We start from the raw sequence: 20,972 nt of genomic DNA on the forward strand, positions 1-20,972 counted from the left end.
TGTCATATTACAAACAATAAGAAATACTACTTGAATCGTTCTAAACAAGATGTGCATTTGTTGTGAAATTTATTGTTGTATTAATATATACTAATATTGCTGTATAATACTACTATCTGTATTCCTAATTTTTTATATTGTCTCCACTTATCGGAACAAATCATGAATTCCGTTAAAAAGTGCAAGATTTTCATTCTGTCGATATCTTGAATTTCTTCACCAGCATCACTTGCTAGCATTTAATTCAGAACGATCGAAAATTTTGATACTAGTGACAACCTGCAGTAGGCAAGCGATTACATCATGCTGGTGTGCTTGTGCCAAAAAAACATCTTTTTGAAAAACCACTGCGGTTTTTGATCGCCTCCACAGCAGGAATATAAGATTTATAAGAGTATCGAAATGAAAACAATCACGAATACGTCGTTATTAATTTCTTTATGACAGTTTATAACGAAAATGAAATTTGCACCAAAAATATAAAACGACTGTAAGTACCGTTTTCAACTTCTACTCATCGAATCCTTTCGAATAATACTCATATTGTGATGGATTGTAACGAATATCAAAATGCCGGAAATCGCCATCTTGGATTTTGAAACGGCTTCTAACGTCGTTTTCTAACATCCACTCATTAAATCCGTTCGAAAAATACTCATATTGTGATGGTTTGTAACGAACATCGATTTGCCGGAAGCCGCCATCTTGTATTTAGAAACGGCTTCTAACGTCGTTTTCTAACATCCATTCATCAAATCCATTCGAAAAATACTCATATTGTGATCGTTTGTAACGAACATCGGTATGCCGGAAGCCGCCATCTTGAATTTTGAAACGGCTTCTAACGTCATTTTCTAACATCCACTCATTAAATCCGCTTGAAAAATACTCATATTGTGATGGTTTATAACGAACATCGATATGTCGGAAGCCGCCATCTTGGATTTTGAAACGGCTTCTAACGTCGTTTTCTAACATCCATTCATCAAATCCATTCGAAAAATACTCATATTGTGATGGTTTGTAAGGAACATCGGTATGCCGGAAGCCGCCATCTTGAATTTTGAAACGGCTTCTAACGTCATTTTCTAACATCCACTCATTAAATCCGCTTGAAAAATACTCATATTGTGATGGTTTATAACGAACATCGGTATGCCGGAAGCCGCCATCTTGAATTTTGAAACGGCTTCTAACGTCATTTTCTAACATCCACTCATTAAATCCGCTTGAAAAATACTCATATTGTGATGGTTTGTAACGAATATCAATACGCCGGAAGTTGCCATCTTGTATTTAGAAACGGTTTCTAACGTCGTTTTCTAACATCCATTCATCAAATCCATTCGAAAAATACTCATATTGTGATGGTTTCCAACGAATATCGATATGCCAGAAGTCGCCATCTTGTATTTAGAAACGGCTTTTAACGTCGTTTTCTAACATCCATTCATCAAATCCGTTCGAATAATACTCATGTTGTAATGGTTTATAACGAACATCGGTATGCCGGAAGCCACCATCTGGGATTTTGAAACGGTTTCTAACGTCGTTTTCTTACATCCACTTATCAAATCCATTCGAAAAATACTCATATTGCTATGGTTTGTTACAAATGTCGATATGAATATTCATTATATTATGTCGAATAATGTACATAAGATAAAAATTATGTGGAAAATCTGAAATATCGTCAACCTATTCTACGTAATGAATTTTAAATTACATAAACTTTTTTCGTTTCTTGATATTGTTAACATCCTCGATTATTACGAAAGTAATTTGAATTTTTTGTTGGTAAATTTCTTAACCTATTGACTTTACTTTTTATTGAAACAAAACTAGAAACTGTTCAAAAGTAGTAAATTTTTGCTGGTTGACAACTCTATGCCCTTTTAAAGTACATGAATATAGTAAATTTTGTACTCTAAAGACTTACTTTTTATTTATTGCTATTTTACATTTTTTCATAAATTGAAAATTTGCGCTAGTTGACAACCCTATGCATCTAGTAAATGTTTAAATGTTGTGATTTTCGATTAATATTCACTTCTTTTTCCATTTAATTCATGTTTTTTTTTAAATTAAGAATTTTCGTTGATTGACAACCCTAACCCGCGCTTTTTCATTGACATTGACGTTCTCCTCTTGCAATAATGGTATGAAATTTGACCATTTCATGGAACAGTATCGAGATGAAAACTATCACTAATGACGGGGTTTTGGATTTCTTCATGAAAGTTTATTGCCAGAAATGAAATTCGCACCGAAGACAAAATGCAGCCGATTCTATTGAGGACTATCATTCTTTCGTTACATTCATCGTCCAACACGAGTAAGACTGCCGCTACTACATTCATGAAACGCTCGCTCATGACTGTCACATGCGACTTTCATCTGTATGGTTCGTGCGACATTCATGTGTGACAGCCCGAATAGTAGGCAACATGAAAGTTTCCAGCACACGACATTCGAAGTAAACATCTACAGTTTTAGGTACCAACATATGAATTTCACTTAAAACTGTCACGTGAAGGGACCGTTTCCAGCACTGTCCCTGACTGACTGTCATAAACCTACACGCTACCTAAAATTAATTAATGCTAAGTATTTTTAACCCAATACAGGGGTTGCGAGTAGGAAGTCAATTTTCGGTTAGAATGATCGATATTGTTTTTGACATATTTCGATGAATAATAGAAAAGGTCCTAAGTGGACAGTTTTCTTTGTTTACTTTCTGATTCAATTTTAACGGTATATGATGCGATTTTTGTTTGTTATTCGAATAAAACGTTGTTCACCATTGTTACCTTTTTATCAGTCCCATATCCATGACTAACGATTGTCTCTCTCTCTCTATTTGTCTTTCCAATATATGCTCGCATATGTTCAACAGGTCTGATGAAGGAAGGTCGATTACACATTCAGGATCGGCTTGTGGACCTCTGCAACAAACCAATCGACGTAAGTGTGTGAATATAAACTAAAACGACAGAAAAAAAACAAAGAGTCGAGGTAATCCTGTTGATCGTTATCCTTTTATCCCGCTAAACGACGATGGCAAAAGGCAATTTAGACGGTTTTCACTAACGAGGAATGATATCGATTACGAGCCGCTATAAATCCTACCATCGCCCATCGCCATCGAACGGCGGGTGAGGTACACACTTAAACAATACCGAACACTTTGATGTTGGGCACAACATTTTAATGGCTTTTTAGATTTGGACGGCCTACCAAGTTGCCCAATTCTCGCTTGAAAATTAATTAACGGACGATTTGCTATTCTTTTTATGGTTATGACGTCAGCTCGTTAGTAATTTTGGTTGATATTTGATCACTAGCCAAACGATATTAGAATATGAAAACTTTCGAAACAGTTTAATTTTTGTTGAGAGTTTTCATTCTCACTACCTGATTCGTCTACCTTTTTCGATCTTTCTCTCGTGATTTGATGAAATACTAAAAACTAAAGCAAGCAAACCTATTTTTTATTATGTCAAACCATTAATACCTGTTTTTTTTTCTAATATGTAACATTATTTGTTTCAGAGTGTAAATAAAATTTTAAAAGAGTAATGTTTCGTGTTTGTGACACGTTACCCGTTCCAAAGCCTACTATAGGATAACACTCGTGTCTGACATATGTATGTGTACCGGCGGTCACTTTCATCCATAAAATAGCAATATTTACAGTTTGCGCGTTTTTGCACAAATGAGCCTTTTAGTTCGCGTTCTACACGCTCTTGTGTGCGACCTCCGGTGGGTGGGCATGCGACGACTCCCGACGACCATTAATAGAATTTACATTTATTAACATCAACGAGAGGATGGCAAAACTTTGGGTGTACACATGTGTTGCCAACGACCGAAATTCGGTGTCGTAAACTTTTATAACCTAAGAAGCCGTAATTTCCTCACGAGCAGCAATGTGGGGGTGTGAAGGCTTGGAATTTCGTTTGAAGGATAATTTATTCATTTGTAGCATGTTTAGATGTAGAAACAAGGCCTAACTTTTGTTTTTCTTTCGATTGACAAACCGCTTTCGCCGGTAGAACTCTGTACGAACCAACTAAGCCAATTAACTTACTTTGCTTCCTTTTTATCAATTTTTCAACCTTTTCCTAAAAATAACAGTAATTTATTTACCATCCAACAAGAATTCTTGTTTTGAACACTCGGTGAATGATTTTTCAGTCGAATTCCCAGTAAGAACGTTTCGTCGCTGCGGTGTGAAGTGAAGAGTTCGCACGTAAGAAAACCTACCAAAGCGTGTTGCTAGACGCTTCTTTACTTTCATGTCACGCGTTTGTTCGTTTCTAGAAAACGGTCTGTCAACAGTTGAAGAAGAATACCGGATGAGCCCGTGCTTGCCAGGAGTTATTCTGAACAGTGAACAGTCAGCGTTCACCAGCCAGTTCTTTTCAAATTTGACAGATGATTCCCAGTGAATTTCGCCAAGCCACCTTCGATTGAGTTTAATACCGACCTGGTCGTAGTGCAAATATCGGGCCAATAATTTCGTTCCATTCTCGATAACTTCGTCCGCTGAATGAATCGTGCGCAAAATTCTACGGATTTATTACGGTTAACGTCTGTATTGTGTCTCGTTTGAGCAAAAGAGTGAACAAGATACCAAAACGGAAAAGCACTACGATTACCCGACGCTTAGTAGAACTCTAGGGCTACCACCTCTTGCTCAGCACTCATTCGAAGATTTATTTTTCCCGTGCGAAACCGGAATTTTTCATACCTAATATGCTAAAGAATGAAATAATCTTTAACATACGAGGGTACGATGTACTTAAAATTGATTGCATCCAGAAATATGTAAGCCGGAGCAAAATATATCCGCATGGAACTAATAGTTGTCATCTTAGTTCTAAATCTGAAAGAGTCAAACTAAATCACAACCTACAAATAGTCAAAAATAATTTTATTTCTGAAATTATATAAATTTTTCGGGTGTACTTTTCATATGAAATCGCTTTTTTCAGTAGATGATTTTGATCGGGTTGTGACTAAAATTTCACAAATTCGGGCAAACCACGGAAAGATGGTAACCCTCTAGAACACTATCAACATGTTAACGCAGTTGGCGTTGATGCAATGGTTCAAAACAATCTAATCCAACTGTGAATGTGTTGGAGTAGCTGCTGGCTGGGCATCAGCAGATATAAAGATATATAGCGGCAACATGCTGAAAACTAGAAACACATTAAACATCAACTCGCCCGCATGAGCATGGCTGCTAGAAGTCTGACTAAACGCTGCCAGCGGGCAAAATATGGCTGGCAGCCATTCTGGTGACCGACTGCCTCATCGCTGCCAAATATACACCTTAAACGATACAACCGTATCCACCAGGATTTTTCAACATCGAAATTTTTTACATTTTCAGCGAAGGTGGACAGATGGAAACGCTCGGCTAACTAATGTCGTTTTCGCTTGAGAAAACTGAAACTGACCCAGGGTTGTTTCATCAAACAAACACTTTTCACGAAACTTTGCTGATTTCGCACTTAGCAACGGGGGTTTGAGCAAACCTGATATAAATACCAGTTTTGAAACTCACTCGATGTTTAGTTCAACAACGTTAAAACTAGGTTCGAACCTAGCTTCAAATAAACGGTTTGACAGCAGTTAGGGTAAAAACTGGGTTAGGTTTGGCATCAAGCGAAAACGACATAAGATACAGGCGACTATGTTTCGCCAAATTGACTTTGACAACCGTCACTGAATCAATTTTGGCAGCCGTCTGGTGGCCATGCCGGGGCGGCAGCCAAAAGGCCGAGCGGGCGGGAGCTGGTTTACTATCTGTCTCGCCGGTTTTTTTTTTTAAAATTTCGCGTTTTACCATAATTAGTATACTATAGAATATATGGAGCTCGGAAAAATTGAGGTTAGAGGGAGAATCGTAAACAAACTCGACCGCCACTCGTTTACTTTATTATTTTGTATAGAAATATATTCAGAACAACAGTACAAGCTGTCAAACTACTCCACTGTCAGATGAAAACTCGATCGTCCAAAATGTTTTATTTATTGGAGCAACGCAAGGCAAAAAACTCACAGAAGATGACAATTTCCTAGAAGTTAAAGATGAACATATTGAGCACAAAACATATTCGAACCAAAATCACAACTAAATACACTGAGGTCTCTTTTTACGCTGGAGATACGTACCGCGTAAAAAAAACCTCGCAAAAAAAAATTGCGTAACTTCGGAAATCCGCTTAAAAAAGACCTTCAAACTAAAGAGAAAAAAAATTTTGATACCAAATATATTAGAAATGCATGAAACGTCCAGATCTGGTGTAATGTAAAAATTTTTTTTGTGAAAATCGACTTTGGGGCATAGAAAAATTTTGAGACTTCCAAAATCGAAATTTTGTTTTAAATGCCGAAAAAACCGCGTAACTTTGAATAGCCGCGTGAAAAAACGCGTAACTTCGTAAATCCGCGTAAAAAAACCTCGTAACTTCGGAAATCCGCGGAAAAAAAACCCACGTAAAAACAAATCGTATTAAAACACCGAGTAAAAAGAGACTCCAGTGTAGTTCTATTCTTTTACTTCCCCATTGAATTCGAGTCTCGAACGAATCGTGCACGAGCATGATTGACGTTTACTGTCTGTTGGAATTAGGTTGATGAGCCATCTAATTTTGAAACCCGCTGAAGTTAAAGACAAACAATAAACAGCAACTAAACTTAAAACTGGGTTGAATTTAGATCTGTAATTGAGTAGCAGATGTATTCTTTCTGTAAGCGAAACACTTTCTGCACTAAATGATTTATTGTTCGTCTCGAAGAATATTTTTTGAAATCTTCAAAGCGAAGCATGTGCACCAAACTTTTTGCACTCACTTGAACACCGCCTCCTATGTTTAAGCTTGTACACGCTGAATCGTGCCTAAGCACAGTGTACAAGTCTGAACTTCGTGTTTTAAACTCGTGCGCAAACCTGAATACAAACATAAACATCACGTTTGTACCTCAGTAAGCTCTTTGATGCGATCAGTTGAGTAGTGGGTTTGCCCTTTGCTCTTTGCAATACTATTTCAACTAAAATTTCAGTACATAAACATAGAATAAGTAGCGTAAGTCTATAAAATAAACCCTGCTTCAATTCACGTTGCGGTGAAATCATCCAAAATGTTATGTTCTCTTATTCTCACATTTATTACTATGTGATTCTTCAAAATACCTTTCCTTGATTCTTGAAACAAAAAAAAATGTTCGGCGACTACATACAAGACCAAAAAAATTGAAATAGTTTAGAAATCAGCTTTGAGAGCAGTGCAACCAGTTTATCAAAGTGGTTTGAACAATTGAGTTTCAAACAATTTGTTTAGCAATAATTTATTCTCAAATAAATGTTAAGCCTGGCTTTTTGGATGAAATATCAGTTTTGATCAATTTTTCACCATTGAAGGAAAATTGCTTACATTTTATGAATGTAGATTTTAATTCCCTAACAAAATAGTTGGCAATACTGCTTCAATGCATTTCTCGGTTGATTTTCCAGAAGGCCGTAACAGCAAGTGACAGTTTCTCTTTGTTTACTTTCTCTTCTATTAATTACCAAGCGGTTTACACGTTTATCACTTACCTCTTTGCATAGAATGATGCTCGAAACGTTCGACTTCCAAACAGAACTGTGAAATCCAAGAAAATCTTTTTAGATCACATCACAATAATCGAAAGAGAGAGTGAACAAAGAGAAACTGTCACTTGCTCTTACGGCCTTCTGGAAAATCAACCGAGATTTGTATTCGATTGCGCTACACAAAATAAACAGAACTAAATTTTGTCTGTTACAAAAGCAGCTTTCCGGAAAAATAAATAGTTTTACGACAACATTCCATATCCTTTGCCTTTCGCTTGTTAAATTAGAGGTTTCTATTTTGCGGGATTACTTATATAAGGTACGTAAATCTTTATATTGCAATAATTTCTGCAAGAGAAAATCCATATAGGACTGTGTTTGTTGCTAATCAAATGTTTTAGTGGAGGTAAACTGAAACTGAAATAATTTTTCTCGAGCAGTTTTCAGAAAAACGGAGACTAATGGCGTTTTTCATTGATAAACACTGGTGGCGTGGATTGCTCTGGTTTTGCACTTTCGAGCAGAAATGGCAATGAAACACCGTCAGAATGTTGCATTTCTGCTTGAAAGTGCAAAACCAGAGCAATCCACGCCACCAGTGTTTCTCAATGAAAAACGGCATAAGACTTTCGCTTTTCTTGAATTGCAATTTTAAGCAGAATGAACTGATTGGTTTATTTTTCAACCAAATGGAAGATTTATTGATTAAAATTAGAAAATGAAGCACAGGAATTTGTTTTTACGCACACATTGTTGACATTACTCATACGCTTGCAAAGTGTCTTGCTCACTGACGTGAGATTTTTAATAAAGGGTGATTTTTATGCTGGTATCTTTTTGGCAGCACTGTTTTTGACAGATCACCCGTGAATCGTGTCTTGTGTCCAGAGATGCCAGATGTGCAGATTTGTCTGTAAATCTGCAGATTTCGTGTATAGTGCTGCTTTAGCAGACATTTGCAGACTTTTGAAAATCGAGGTTTTCGCAGACTTTCGTCCAAATTTACAAACTTTTGAAATTGCCGCGACCTTTTTTTTTTGCTCGCAAAGTCAGTTCTGCCTCCGTGTCATACTTTATAGAGAAATTGCTGCCTGCAAGACATACGTGCTGACTGCAGATTTTTTTTTCAGATATACAGACTTCTGCAACCCTGCCTGCAGATATTTGAAATTTTCACCTGGCATCTCTGCTTGTGTCATTGTCAAACATTTTAAGTTTGGTCTATAATTTAATTACGAATCGTCTACATCCAAAATTTAATCATGAATGGGAGCTGGCATCGAGTCAGACTGTGTTTTAAGTCGCCCTTAACTTAGAAAACAAATATCTATTTATTTCCTATCCTGCATACTTCAAGGCATTCGTCAGTTTCGATGTGTGCTATCAGAGTCCCGACGACGAAGCAGGTAACTTCGAATCGTCCCACGTGGTGAAAAGTCTGAACCAGCAGCGATCCAACAGTATCGACGACGATCAGCAGATGTTGCTAGACATCGAGAAGAACATCGCCAACCTGGAGAAAAGTATGAAAGGAGAAAGCACAGCCGGTAGGAGTTCCCTTTCCGGTGCCGGAGCTGGACCCGACCAGGGAAGTAGTAGCAAGTCGAACATTCTGAAACGGGTCATGTCCTCCGGATCGACGTCGCTGCATGAGAAAAGCCAACCACCGGCCAAATACGATCGAGCTTCCTCGGTAAGTTTTCGATTTGTCAAACATTCAGTCTCATTATCCGAAGATATTCTGTTCCATCAGGACAATGAGTCATCTTCGAAACCGGTGCGATCGATTGCGGAGAAAAAGGTCACACTGAGGACGGTTCGGAATTTTATGAAGCTTGGCCGCTCTCGACATCCGTCGAAAGAAAGTCGCGGTGATAGCAGCACCGAAGACGAGGGACGATCGTTGATAACGGATTCCGAGGATGCCTTAATAGGTCCAGTCAGCTCTGGAGCGCAGAGTAATCGCACTCATACGAACGATCCGTCGCCGGCTGTAACCAGTCCCAGTACCGCCGGAGGAACCACTCAACCGGGCTACGAAAACCTCTCGCAAACGGGCAGTGTACAGTCAAGCGACGGGGAAGACAACACCAATAACGAGAAATTGAAAAAGTAATCGCGGCCTTAGTGCCACTCTTCGAAATAGTGAGATCGCTACCAAACTTATCCATTCGCACTCTTTTCCATAGGATCAAAAACCTAGCCAAATGCAACGACCACCTCAAGTCACAGGACTTCCAAGTGTGCGTGACGATCATCGAAGCAAGGCAGCTACCAGGGTTGAACATGGATCCCGTGGTGTGCATCCAAGTAGGCGACCAAAAAAAGTACACCAGTGTCAAAGAAAGCACCAACTGTCCCTACTACAACGAGGTGGGTCCGATATGCGTGGTTGTTCGCTAAATGATAATTCAATTTTCTTTTTCTTCTCTTTTTTTTCAAACAGTATTTTGTGTTCGATTTCCACATGCCACCGGTGATGCTGTTTGACAAGATCATAACACTATCTGTAAGTATTGCAGCACGTTTCTACCGATTGAAAAATGTTGAAACTTTCACACATTACTAACCGAACAAAAAAGTGTAATTCTCTGCCTAATCGATTGGCTTGAAGCTAATATTTGGTAATATTCGATTAATCCCGTGTCCATTCGGAACCCCATATGCACCGTGCATGCATCCTTCCCATCCCATAGAGAAAAAAAAAACACACTCAATCAAATCCGCAGTAACACATCAAAATGGTTTCGTTTCCTTTCTTCCATTCGCCACGACGAACAAAAACCTACCGCAGGTGATACACTCACGCAAATTTATGCGCTCCGGAACGGTGGTCGGATCGTTCAAAATCGACCTGAAAACGGTGTACGACGCTCCGGGTATTTTGAAACCATTTTCCACCACTAGACTCGGTGTCTATGTCTATACGAATATATAATTTAGTCGATGAAAAAATATGTTCCTGTTCATGGCTGTCATGCAAATTGCCGTTAACTGCTATTGCTATCTTAACAACCTTTCGCTCGTTTTTTGTTTTTGTTCAACAAAAGGAACCATAGGCGGCTTCAGGGTGGAATATTTTATTTGATTCTTTTTGAAATTTTCGAAATTCGACTTTCAACACCATTCAAAATTACACTGTTTACGCAGCTGTGACTGCTTTCGAAGGTAATAAACATAAGATTCTTAATTTTATAAGTGTCAGCCGTCAGAGCGACTGACTGTTCCCTGTCGCAAATTCTTTTTAATTTGCCTTAAGACTTTACGATTAAAGTTTTCGGATATCCGGGGAGAAGCAAGTAGGGCATAAGAGCGGAAGTACGCTTTTATGCTGGCTACGGTTCTCCAGCGGACTGTACCTGCGAAGGGAAAGGAAGAAATATTTGTTGAAGTAAATTATACTTATACAATTCTCTTCTTAGAGAGAATTACTTCCTGGGCGATGATGCTTCCTTCTAGGGGAGGATGACTTCTTCTGGTGGGGGCTCGTCCGGGAATTTTCTTTCTAGTGATGAATGCGAACGACCGTTTTCTCTGGTAACTGATGACTGATTTATTTTTTAATTTCCTTAAACTATATATACATGAATCTTATGGTAAAATATTAAAGATGTTGCACGACATGCAGTGCAACATTTATTACTATCTCCCTTTCTCCTTAGATGCTGACGTTACCGTTCGTCAGCACGGGTAAACAATTCCTATCTACCTCACTACTACATAGAATTTGGTTTTCAGTGTTGCGCTTGCATTTCGCGCTATCCTTCTCTATTCCCTATCACGTACCGACGCTTTCAAAACTTGTTGGTCCTTGTCAGCACGGGTAATCAATTCATATTTCTACCAGACTCAAACATGACCGTCGCCAGACTACCTTTCCTTCTTTTATTGCAGTCCTTTCGGGAATTACGTATTAAATTATTTTATTACCGCAACCTTCCGAGAGCTGATTTGACGATATTCATTTAACGTTCCTTTTCGGGCAATTGTTTATGTTTGTCCCTTCGCATTTCGTCATGGTCTTTGCTAATTAATTTTACTATTGCCATCGGCACCAGATTACCTGGCGTCTCGACCCAACTTAAGCTTCCTTTGCTATTTGAATTAGCGCTTATTGATGCACATGGGATGCGAGAATTGATGGAAAATTAATAGCTCTCACGACTGCGCCGGAAACGCCTTATCGGTTCAAATCGCTTCTCGATCATAGTGCTCCTTTAAGCACGTTGTTTTTGTGGTTGATAATTAAATTTAATAATGCCAGTGCAACTGACGCAAGCTCTACGCTCGACATTCCCGGCCCCGTAAATCTTCTAGAAGGTTTACCCTATTTGATAATCGAGCGATTGTCATGAATGAATGATCATGAATTAATGATAAAAATTGCGTTCGTCCTCTCTGTTAAGTTTATTATTCCTATAAATAATTGCAAAGACCTTATTTTATAACGAACTTTCAGCCGTATCTCGCGGAAGTGGAAACAAACACTCCGCCGGTCTTCTGGAATTTCGTGTTGTATTACATTTTTTAATACGTAAATAGATAACTATTACCACGTACATAATACCTATCAATCCTACACCCATTATTACATATTCAAATATGGGTTCACCTACATCTTGTTCCTTATAATCATCCGTCGTTATAGTGAAAATTTTGTTGTCAAATGGATTCGCAGGCTTATTTAATTCTGCTAATGCCGTTTCATTCTTCTCTAAATTGAAATTAATCTGAATTCTTTCTTTAAAGAATAAGTTTGTCCGCCTTTCTTCCCTATTCACGAATCCATATATAACACTCTTATTATTTTGGATTTTACAATCGAAATCTAATTTAACTACAGCCACCTTGTATGGTGGCGCTATAATAGAATTCTTGCAGTGAATTATAATACTAGTTGTGTCGCTGGCGAAGTAAAGCACCTGGTTCTCATCCGTGAGTGAAATCATCTCGGCGTATGGTGGCGATAGGTGCGTAATATTACAGCGGCTTTTCGAAAGTTTGTGTGCCACTAATCCAGATACGCAGTCAAGCTCCTTATGAACCGGGCTAGGTTCCACGATAAAATGAGTTTGGTTCATCCGTACTGGTTCCGTAGTTGGGTAGAAATATTCCCCGTTATGGTCAATCAGTATGCGTGGTTTTCCTATATCAATGATGGCATGATTTTCCATATGAGGTACAGGAATAATTCGAAACATTTCGTACACTGTTTTGCTGACAACTACAGTGTACATTGCGATTACGATAGTCCCATTGATCTGCTGCGTTTCATATTTTACCAATGAGGATTGTCGAAGAACTGTTAGTCCTGCTGGCAATGTTGACGAGATGTTGTCGAACGTTGCGGTAAGTTCTTCCGTCGAAAGTGGATATGATCTCATCCTTTTGTACTTGTGAAGCACTGCGTCAATAGTCTCTCGAGAAAGCATGATTATCTCGATCAAACGACTTTCCAAGTACTCCGTTTCACCTAGGGCGTACTTTTGCTTCAGGTGGTTTGTTTCCTTCATCAGATCGTAGAATTGATCGTTTAAGGTATTTCCCATCTCAGTGGTCTTTCCATTTAACTGAACTAACGACTCAGATAACTGATGTATTTTTTCATTGTCGTGCATTCTTATTGCTTTTAGTTCAGTTTCGATGTCATTTTCACCGAATAGGAAGCTCCACAAGAATCCAAATATCCCTTTTGAGCGTCGAGATCTTGTTCGCTCATAATCAATTTCGGAAATTGCATCCGAGCATAATTTGTCGAAGACGCTCAAAATTCTATTCATATTTTCATTTTTTTATGTCCTTGGTCATGCGCTTCCTTGTTGCTGACATATTGCATCTTATGCCTTCGATCAATTCCCGGTCTTCATTCGGCGATATCGACGTATTTATATTCGTCCGCCATATGCCCCGTTTCATAAAGGTAGTTCCTATGTGGTCGAGAAATACCCCATCTTGCTCGACCGGTGTTACTAATAAGGAATTCGCCGTGCTGAGAACTGCTGCTGTAGTTAACATAGCTGCAAGTACAGAACGAGGAGAAAAACGAATAACTGGTCTTTTCTTTTTACCCGATTGAGAAATATTGTTAATTTCTCGTTTCATTTCAATCCGGTGATCTTCAAACTTAGGATCAGCGGATTCAGTTTCAGATACGTGCATTATTACATGCTCTGATTCTTGTTTACTTTGCGTCGGCTCAGGAGTTAAATCCTTCCTCTCGACGTCCAATATCGCGAGTTTAGCAACTGCGCGCCTAAAAGTACCTTTTCCGGTGATAACTTCAGCTTGTCTAGCTACGCCATCATCAGAAATGATTAATTTGACAACACGTCCTTTCAACCACCGTCCAGGTGGTTCTTCATTATCTACCATTAAGACTATATCATCAGTCTTAATTGGTTTGACATCTCCAGTCCATTTCTCTCTGGTGATAAGTGTTGGAAGATACTCTTTCTTCCATTTATCCCAAAATACCTTCATGGCGTGTTGAATCCTTGCCTGCGAGTTCTTATCGTAAGGTTTTGGATCAATCTCGAAGGGTGGTGCATATTGTCCCGGCCTTCCTAAAATCGCATGGAAGGGGGTTAATAGCTCATCATTCACATCCTTTAAAGCTCTATGTATCAAAGGACGTGAATTAACGAACCACTCCGCTTGAATAAAGGCTGATCGCAGCACTTCACTCGTAGGTGTCCTTTTAGACATATCGTCTATCATGACACCAAGCGCCTTCTTTACTATTCCTATTAACCTCTCCCATACGCCTCCAAAATGTGGAGCCGCTGGAGGGTTAAACACCCATGAAATTTCTAACTTTGCTGCTTCTCCTTGTCTCATTCTTGTGTCGAGTTCTTGTAGGAGGCGTTTCAACTCTCTTTCGGCTCCAACGAAATTAGTTCCGTTGTCGCTGTAAAGCTGAGTTACTTTACCTCTGCGACACTGAAAATTCCTAAAGCATACGAAAAAGGCATCGGTACTCAAATTTTCTGCCATTTCGAAGTGTATTCCACGTGTAACTGAACAAGTGAAAATAACTCCCCTTTTTGACATTTATATCTTTTAAACATAGAAAGGTCCAAAATAATTCATTCCATTATACTAAAATGGAAACGCGTTTACAACAGTCCCTACACGTGAGAGAAGAGCTATCATGACTCTAATCTTGGTGTCAACAAAGGGATATAATTTATCCTTCTTTCTTCTAAATAATGAATGTCTTACCTTAACATGATTTTTATTTCCTTTTAAAATTATTCTATTTCAGCAATTTTGAACATTAACCTTTTTTTTTTGTCTTTCATCGTCCAAGCAGGATCCAAGTTATGTTTGGAAGTAATAAAATTGATATTTTCCATTCAAAATATTAGTCTCTGCATACTTTTCTCCAAACAGAGAATGCCCTGACATCTATAAATTTGATGTTTGAATACTTTGTGCCGTTTTTTTTTTTTTGAAAATATCTTCCAATTCAGTCCAATCATTAACGAGCGAATTCTTCAATCGAACATTTTTCCACAGTCGGAGGTGGTTCGCTACCTGGTTCCTCATTCGACACACAAAGGTAGCTTGGGAACCAGTCCTTATTTCTCTTGATTCAGGAGGGGTTTGCGAATTCGAGCGCAATGAAGGAGTTGTACCTGATCGACTTACGGATGCACATACCAACGACACACATGGCGGTGAACTTGTTTCTTTGAGCAGTTTACCCAAATTGTTGCCTGGTAGTGGTTCTGGTATAGGTAAGGAGTTCAGAGAACGTCGAGGCGTTAATCCATATGATTTGGCACTTCGTATAATTTTTTCATCTGATGATCCACCCACGGAATCTTTCTTAAACGTAAAATTATCCGACGTTAACCCCCCGTGTAGTGGCATGATGATATAATTATTTGTATCTTTACTATTGCCATCCAACTTGGCATAATAAACCAATTCCCTTTTCCATTCATATTCAAAGGGTACACTGAAGGCTTCATCGAGAGCATTGACAGGAGCGGTGACTTTTCTCTTAGTCACCATCGTAGACATAGCTAATACTTTAGCGTTGTTGTCAAATGCATTCCCAGGTGCTGGTGCCATACCAACAACAGATTTCATTTTGTTCTGTTCGTCGGAAGATCCTAATGTGACACTTCTCACCGAGGCAACCACATTTTCCCCATATGCTTCCGTAGACGACCAAAGATTTGCTTCCAGTTCTTGGACTTTTTCAGAATTTGTGAAATCGGAAATCGAACTTGAGGATCTTGGAGAACTTAACATTCCGTTCTCTCTACCAGCGACGTCCTCATCGAATCCGACAAAATCATTTTCATTACTATCACACTCTAACTCTTCAGAATCGCTTGTGTTCTTTTCTGAGCCAGTGGTTATTGTAATTCCAGTTGTTCCACCAGTCGTACTTGGCTGCAGCATATCATATCGGTGCAGCTTTGGTTGCTGCTCCATTCCTCTGGCATTACCGATAATCTTAGGCAAGGTTTCATAATAACTTTTCCATTCAATCGAGTTTCCTGAATTTACTGACATTGCGTCTTCTTTCATGCTCGTATTCTGAATGGAAGTCACGAGGGATAACATGGTCCTCTCGTGTATTCTCATCAGCTCAATAATTGCCCTGCTGCTGCCATTTTTTGCTTGGAGTGCCATATTTGTCACTTCCAAGTCCTTCGTCATTGCAGCGTATTCTTTTTTACGCTGCTGGCATTTCATACAGTACCAGTCCTCTGGTCTTGGTGGCCGTTTATCAAGATTCACACAAGATAAATGGAACCACCTATCGCACTCATCGCAAGTTATCATTTCGACCATTGCACGATCTTTCTTCGTGCAAAGGCGACAATGTCCATTTGGATTAGCCACAAACTCCATTTTAGTACAGAGAATTGCTATGTTAATCTATTTAGAAGTTCCCGCAACTCAAATTATCTACTGCTAATGGCAATGATAATAATATTTTTTTTTTTTTTTTTCAACAAATATTCTCCAAAATAGTTTAAAGCAACTATTCCAGAGTCTTTTGATAAAGCTTAAGCAAGTTAAAAGAATTTGCGATACGCTCCTCTCTGGAGCCACCAAAATGTCAGGCTGACTAGTAATAATTCTAGTCAGTGACGTTAATTTCAGCGCAAATTTCTTCTAATTTCGCTTATGCTTTGAATTTAGAATTTTTCGGATATCCGGGAAGAAACAAGTAGGGCATAAGAGCGGAAGTACGCTTTTATGCTGGCTACGGTTCTCCAGCGGACTGTACCTAGGGAGGGAGAACAAGGTTTATTTAATTAATTTGAGGATACTTATCCAATTCTCTTGTTCGAGAATTCCTTGGATTTGATGTGCTGGCTTCCTGGTGGCGACGTCCGTCTGGGTGGCTGGTCGACGTCCTTCTGGGGGGTTTCTTTCAAAAACAACAAAGAACTGCAACACACTGTTTTCTCTGGTAACTGATGACTGATTTATTTTTTAATTTCCTTAAACTATATATACATGAATCTTATGGTAAAATATTAAAGATGTTGCACGACATGCAGTGCAACATTTATTACTATCTCCCTTTCTCCTTAGATGCTGACGTTACCGTTCGTCAGCACGGGTAAACAATTCCTATCTACCTCACTACTACATAGAATTTGGTTTTCAGTGTTGCGCTTGCATTTCGCGCTATCCTTCTCTATTCCCTATCACGTACCGACGCTTTCAAAACTTGTTGGTCCTTGTCAGCACGGGTAATCAATTCATATTTCTACCAGACTCAAACATGACCGTCGCCAGACTACCTTTCCTTCTTTTATTGCAGTCCTTTCGGGAATTACGTATTAAATTATTTTATTACCGCAACCTTCCGAGAGCTGATTTGACGATATTCATTTAACGTTCCTTTTCGGGCAATTGTTTATGTTTGTCCCTTCGCATTTCGTCATGGTCTTTGCTAATTAATTTTACTATTGCCATCGGCACCAGATTACCTGGCGTCTCGACCCAACTTAAGCTTCCTTTGCTATTTGAATTAGCGCTTATTGATGCACATGGGATGCGAGAATTGATGGAAAATTAATAGCTCTCACGACTGCGCCGGAAACGCCTTATCGGTTCAAATCGCTTCTCGATCATAGTGCTCCTTTAAGCACGTTGTTTTTGTGGTTGATAATTAAATTTAATAATGCCAGTGCAACTGACGCAAGCTCTACGCTCGACAATAAGATCTCATCTTCGTCCCCCGGAGCCGCCAATGCCTATTACCAATGTGAATGCTAATGGTTAAGCATACAAAATATATAACTCTTCTTCCCGGGATATTTTTATATGTGACATGTTGCATCATTCCCCTCAGTCCTATGTAAATAGCTATCGTTGTTTACTGTGTTTATTGACTATATTTATAATCTCATCCGACGTTAGTATGCTCTTTTTTTTGTTGTTCGTTGTTGTAAAATCAGATTAATATCTCGTCATGGAATGGTTCACAGCTCGTTTAATCGCTAATCTTTTCAGTTCAAATCCGGCCCAACTTTTTATGCTCGCAATCAATAAATTCGGGCCCTGTCAAACAGTGGATCTAATCTAATGGAGGTAATGAAAATAGGATCTTACAAGCAATACAAAAAATGCCAATTATCTAGATGAAATAATAAGAGCTTTCTATTATCATATACAAAGACGTGGTACTTCGGTACCAAATATATAAGTGTTTTGCAAATAGCATTAACTTTACGTCTGCTTAGCGGTTCAAGTTGAACTGTTTAAGTTTGCAATAAGCAGTTCAATTTGAACTGCTCTGCACTGACGAGTCTAAGACGAAACGTAAAGAAAAGTAAATATACAAAAATGATTCCGCGTGTTGAACATTAATTGAATCACAACGACAAATTGTGAAGCTGACGCCCTTTGGTTAGCTCGGTCTCGTTATGTCACTCGACAGCTTCAAAACCTAATAATATGGCTACGAAAAAAATGAAACAAATTCGGTTCCTTCGTTTGCCGTACAGGCCTTTGAAGTGAGAACAATTTTTGACAACTCAACTCTTTTATTTTTTTTCCAAAACTACTACAGGGTGATTTTTTAAGAGCTTGAGAACTTTTTTAAACAATAAAACGCATAAAATTTGCAAAATCTCATCGGTTCTTTATTTTAAACGTTAGATTGGTACATGACATTTACTTTTTGAAGATAATTTCATTTAAATGTTGACCGCGGCTGCGTCTTAGGTGGTCCATTCGGAAAATCCGCTTTTTTATCGACAAATTTTGTTCAGCGATGAGGCTCATTTCTGGTTGAATGGCTACGTAAATAAGCAAAATTGCCGCATTTGGAGTGAAGAGCAACCAGAAGCCGTTCAAGAACTGCCCATGCATCCCGAAAAATGCACTGTTTGGTGTGGTTTGTACGCTGGTGGAATCATTGGACCGTATTTTTTCAAAGATGCTGTTGGACGCAACGTTACAGTGAATGGCGATCGCTATCGTTCGATGCTAACAAACTTTTTGTTGCCAAAAATGGAAGAACTGAACTTGGTTGACATGTGGTTTCAACAAGATGGCGCTACATGCCACACAGCTCGCGATTCTATGGCCATTTTTAGGGAAAACTTCGGAGAACAATTCATCTCAAGAAATGGACCGGTAAGTTGGCCACCAAGATCATGCGATTTGACGCCTTTAGACTATTTTTTGTGGGGCTACGTCAAGTCTAAAGTCTACAGAAATAAGCCAGTAACTATTCCAGCTTTGGAAGACAACATTTCCGAAGAAATTCGGGCTATTCCGGCCGAAATGCTCGAAAAAGTTGCCCAAAATTGGACTTTCCGAATGGACCACCTAAGACGCAGCCGCGGTCAACATTTAAATGAAATTATCTTCAAAAAGTAAATGTCATGTACCAATCTAACGTTTAAAATAAAGAACCGATGAGATTTTGCAAATTTTATGCGTTTTATTGTTTAAAAAAGTTCTCAAGCTCTTAAAAAATCACCCTGTACATCAACTGTTTTTCAAAGGAGGCCGAAACTTACACTAACTGCAATTGGAGAAAATCATCGATGAATGTTTCAAGTTTGGTTTCAATTCCTATTTAGAAATTGTAGTATAATGTCAAGTAAGGTGATGAATTATAGATATATCTTTGAAAGATATGTAAATTTTTCCACTTTACGTGTATATCCGTGAATAGTTTTCGTGATTAAGGCAAATCTGCGTGTAATTTTATCATCTCATTTATTATTTCCAGTAGTGAAATGTTCGGAAACCATCTAAAATAACGACAAATTATAATAATAATTGAAATAATAATTAAACGGCAAATTTGAATAAACGTTAACGAATGAGAATAAGCGCATTGTTCATAATAGTGTTCTGCAAAGAAAGTCGATATAACTACAATACGTATAGCAGATATTTAAATATATCACGTCTTTTTTTGAGAACGGCCAATAAGCCACCTGTCAACTTCCACTTTCGAAAGAAATTGCAAGCGAGCTATGAAAGATAGAGTATTAAATTTAACACCACACGAAAGAGAAAACTTTTCTCTGCCATTTACTATTATGACTTACTCTCAGCGAGTGCCGAGTAATTCGAAATTACTCTTCAAAGTGAATGTGATTGGCTTATTGGCCGTTCTAAAAAAAAAGGCGTGATATAATACTTTAATACCAATTGTTTCCAATTCGGTTTCCTTTTAAAATTGAAGGAAAAAAGGCGGGTGGGTAATGTCAGAGACATAACTGGATGTCGTGAATACGAAAACAACTGACATGTTCCTTAACACTTGCGAATATCAATTGTATGAATTATGCACGCATTTCCCTTTTTCACATTTTTCGCAAAAACAAAGAAAGCTTCACTTGATCTCGATTACTGTGAATTTCACACAGCGAAAAGTGCACAAATCTAAGCAAACTATTCTTGATTTGCAGTAAACTGAGGATATTTCCCTACGATTTGCAAACAACAAATCCTAATAGTTCTTTAGAAAACTTTTAGAGCCATTAGAACGGCTGATATTGTGCAATGCTCTCCACCGTTGTTTTTTTCCCAATGCTAATGACTGGCAGCTGTGACGTAATCGCTCTTGTCGAAAGCGTGCAGACGACACAAAACACATCTGCTCGCAGTGGCGATTGAATCCAAACTGATTCAAGTTTTGTTGAGAGGCTTGTTTCTACCTGATTTCGTTTGTAGCTTTTTCACTAATGGGCGGTCCTAACGGCTATAAAAATAGCCGCATACAGAATTTTAATGTCGATTATTTCATTTCGGATTTGCATATTTTATTGAAAGAAACTTTCAATATGCTGTAGGGATTCGTTTCCAGCATTCAGAAGAGTCAAATTGCGTAATTCCCTACGACATTAAACTCTGGAACATT

The 20,972-nt window shown here is 38.5% G+C and overlaps 1 protein-coding gene across 11 annotated transcripts in view; it reads left to right on the plus strand.

Annotated features, from left to right (window-relative positions):
• The window catches only part of LOC131425988 (otoferlin-like), a 158,793-nt gene that overhangs the window by 119,187 nt on the left and 18,634 nt on the right, over nt 1-20,972 (plus strand). For 10 of the 11 annotated variants that reach the window (XM_058588350.1, XM_058588349.1, XM_058588347.1 and 7 more), the window contains 6 exons: nt 2,897-2,964; nt 8,967-9,302; nt 9,363-9,721; nt 9,799-9,982; nt 10,056-10,118; nt 10,404-10,488. In XM_058588350.1, coding sequence (XP_058444333.1) covers nt 2,897-2,964; nt 8,967-9,302; nt 9,363-9,721; nt 9,799-9,982; nt 10,056-10,118; nt 10,404-10,488 — 1,095 coding nt within the window. The remainder of the gene's footprint in view (nt 1-2,896; nt 2,965-8,966; nt 9,303-9,362; nt 9,722-9,798; nt 9,983-10,055; nt 10,119-10,403; nt 10,489-20,972) is intronic. The other variant, XM_058588346.1, reaches the window with a different exon arrangement.

Source organism: Malaya genurostris, chromosome 1 (genome assembly GCF_030247185.1).
Source record: "Malaya genurostris strain Urasoe2022 chromosome 1, Malgen_1.1, whole genome shotgun sequence".
Lineage (NCBI taxonomy): Eukaryota > Metazoa > Arthropoda > Insecta > Diptera > Culicidae > Malaya > Malaya genurostris.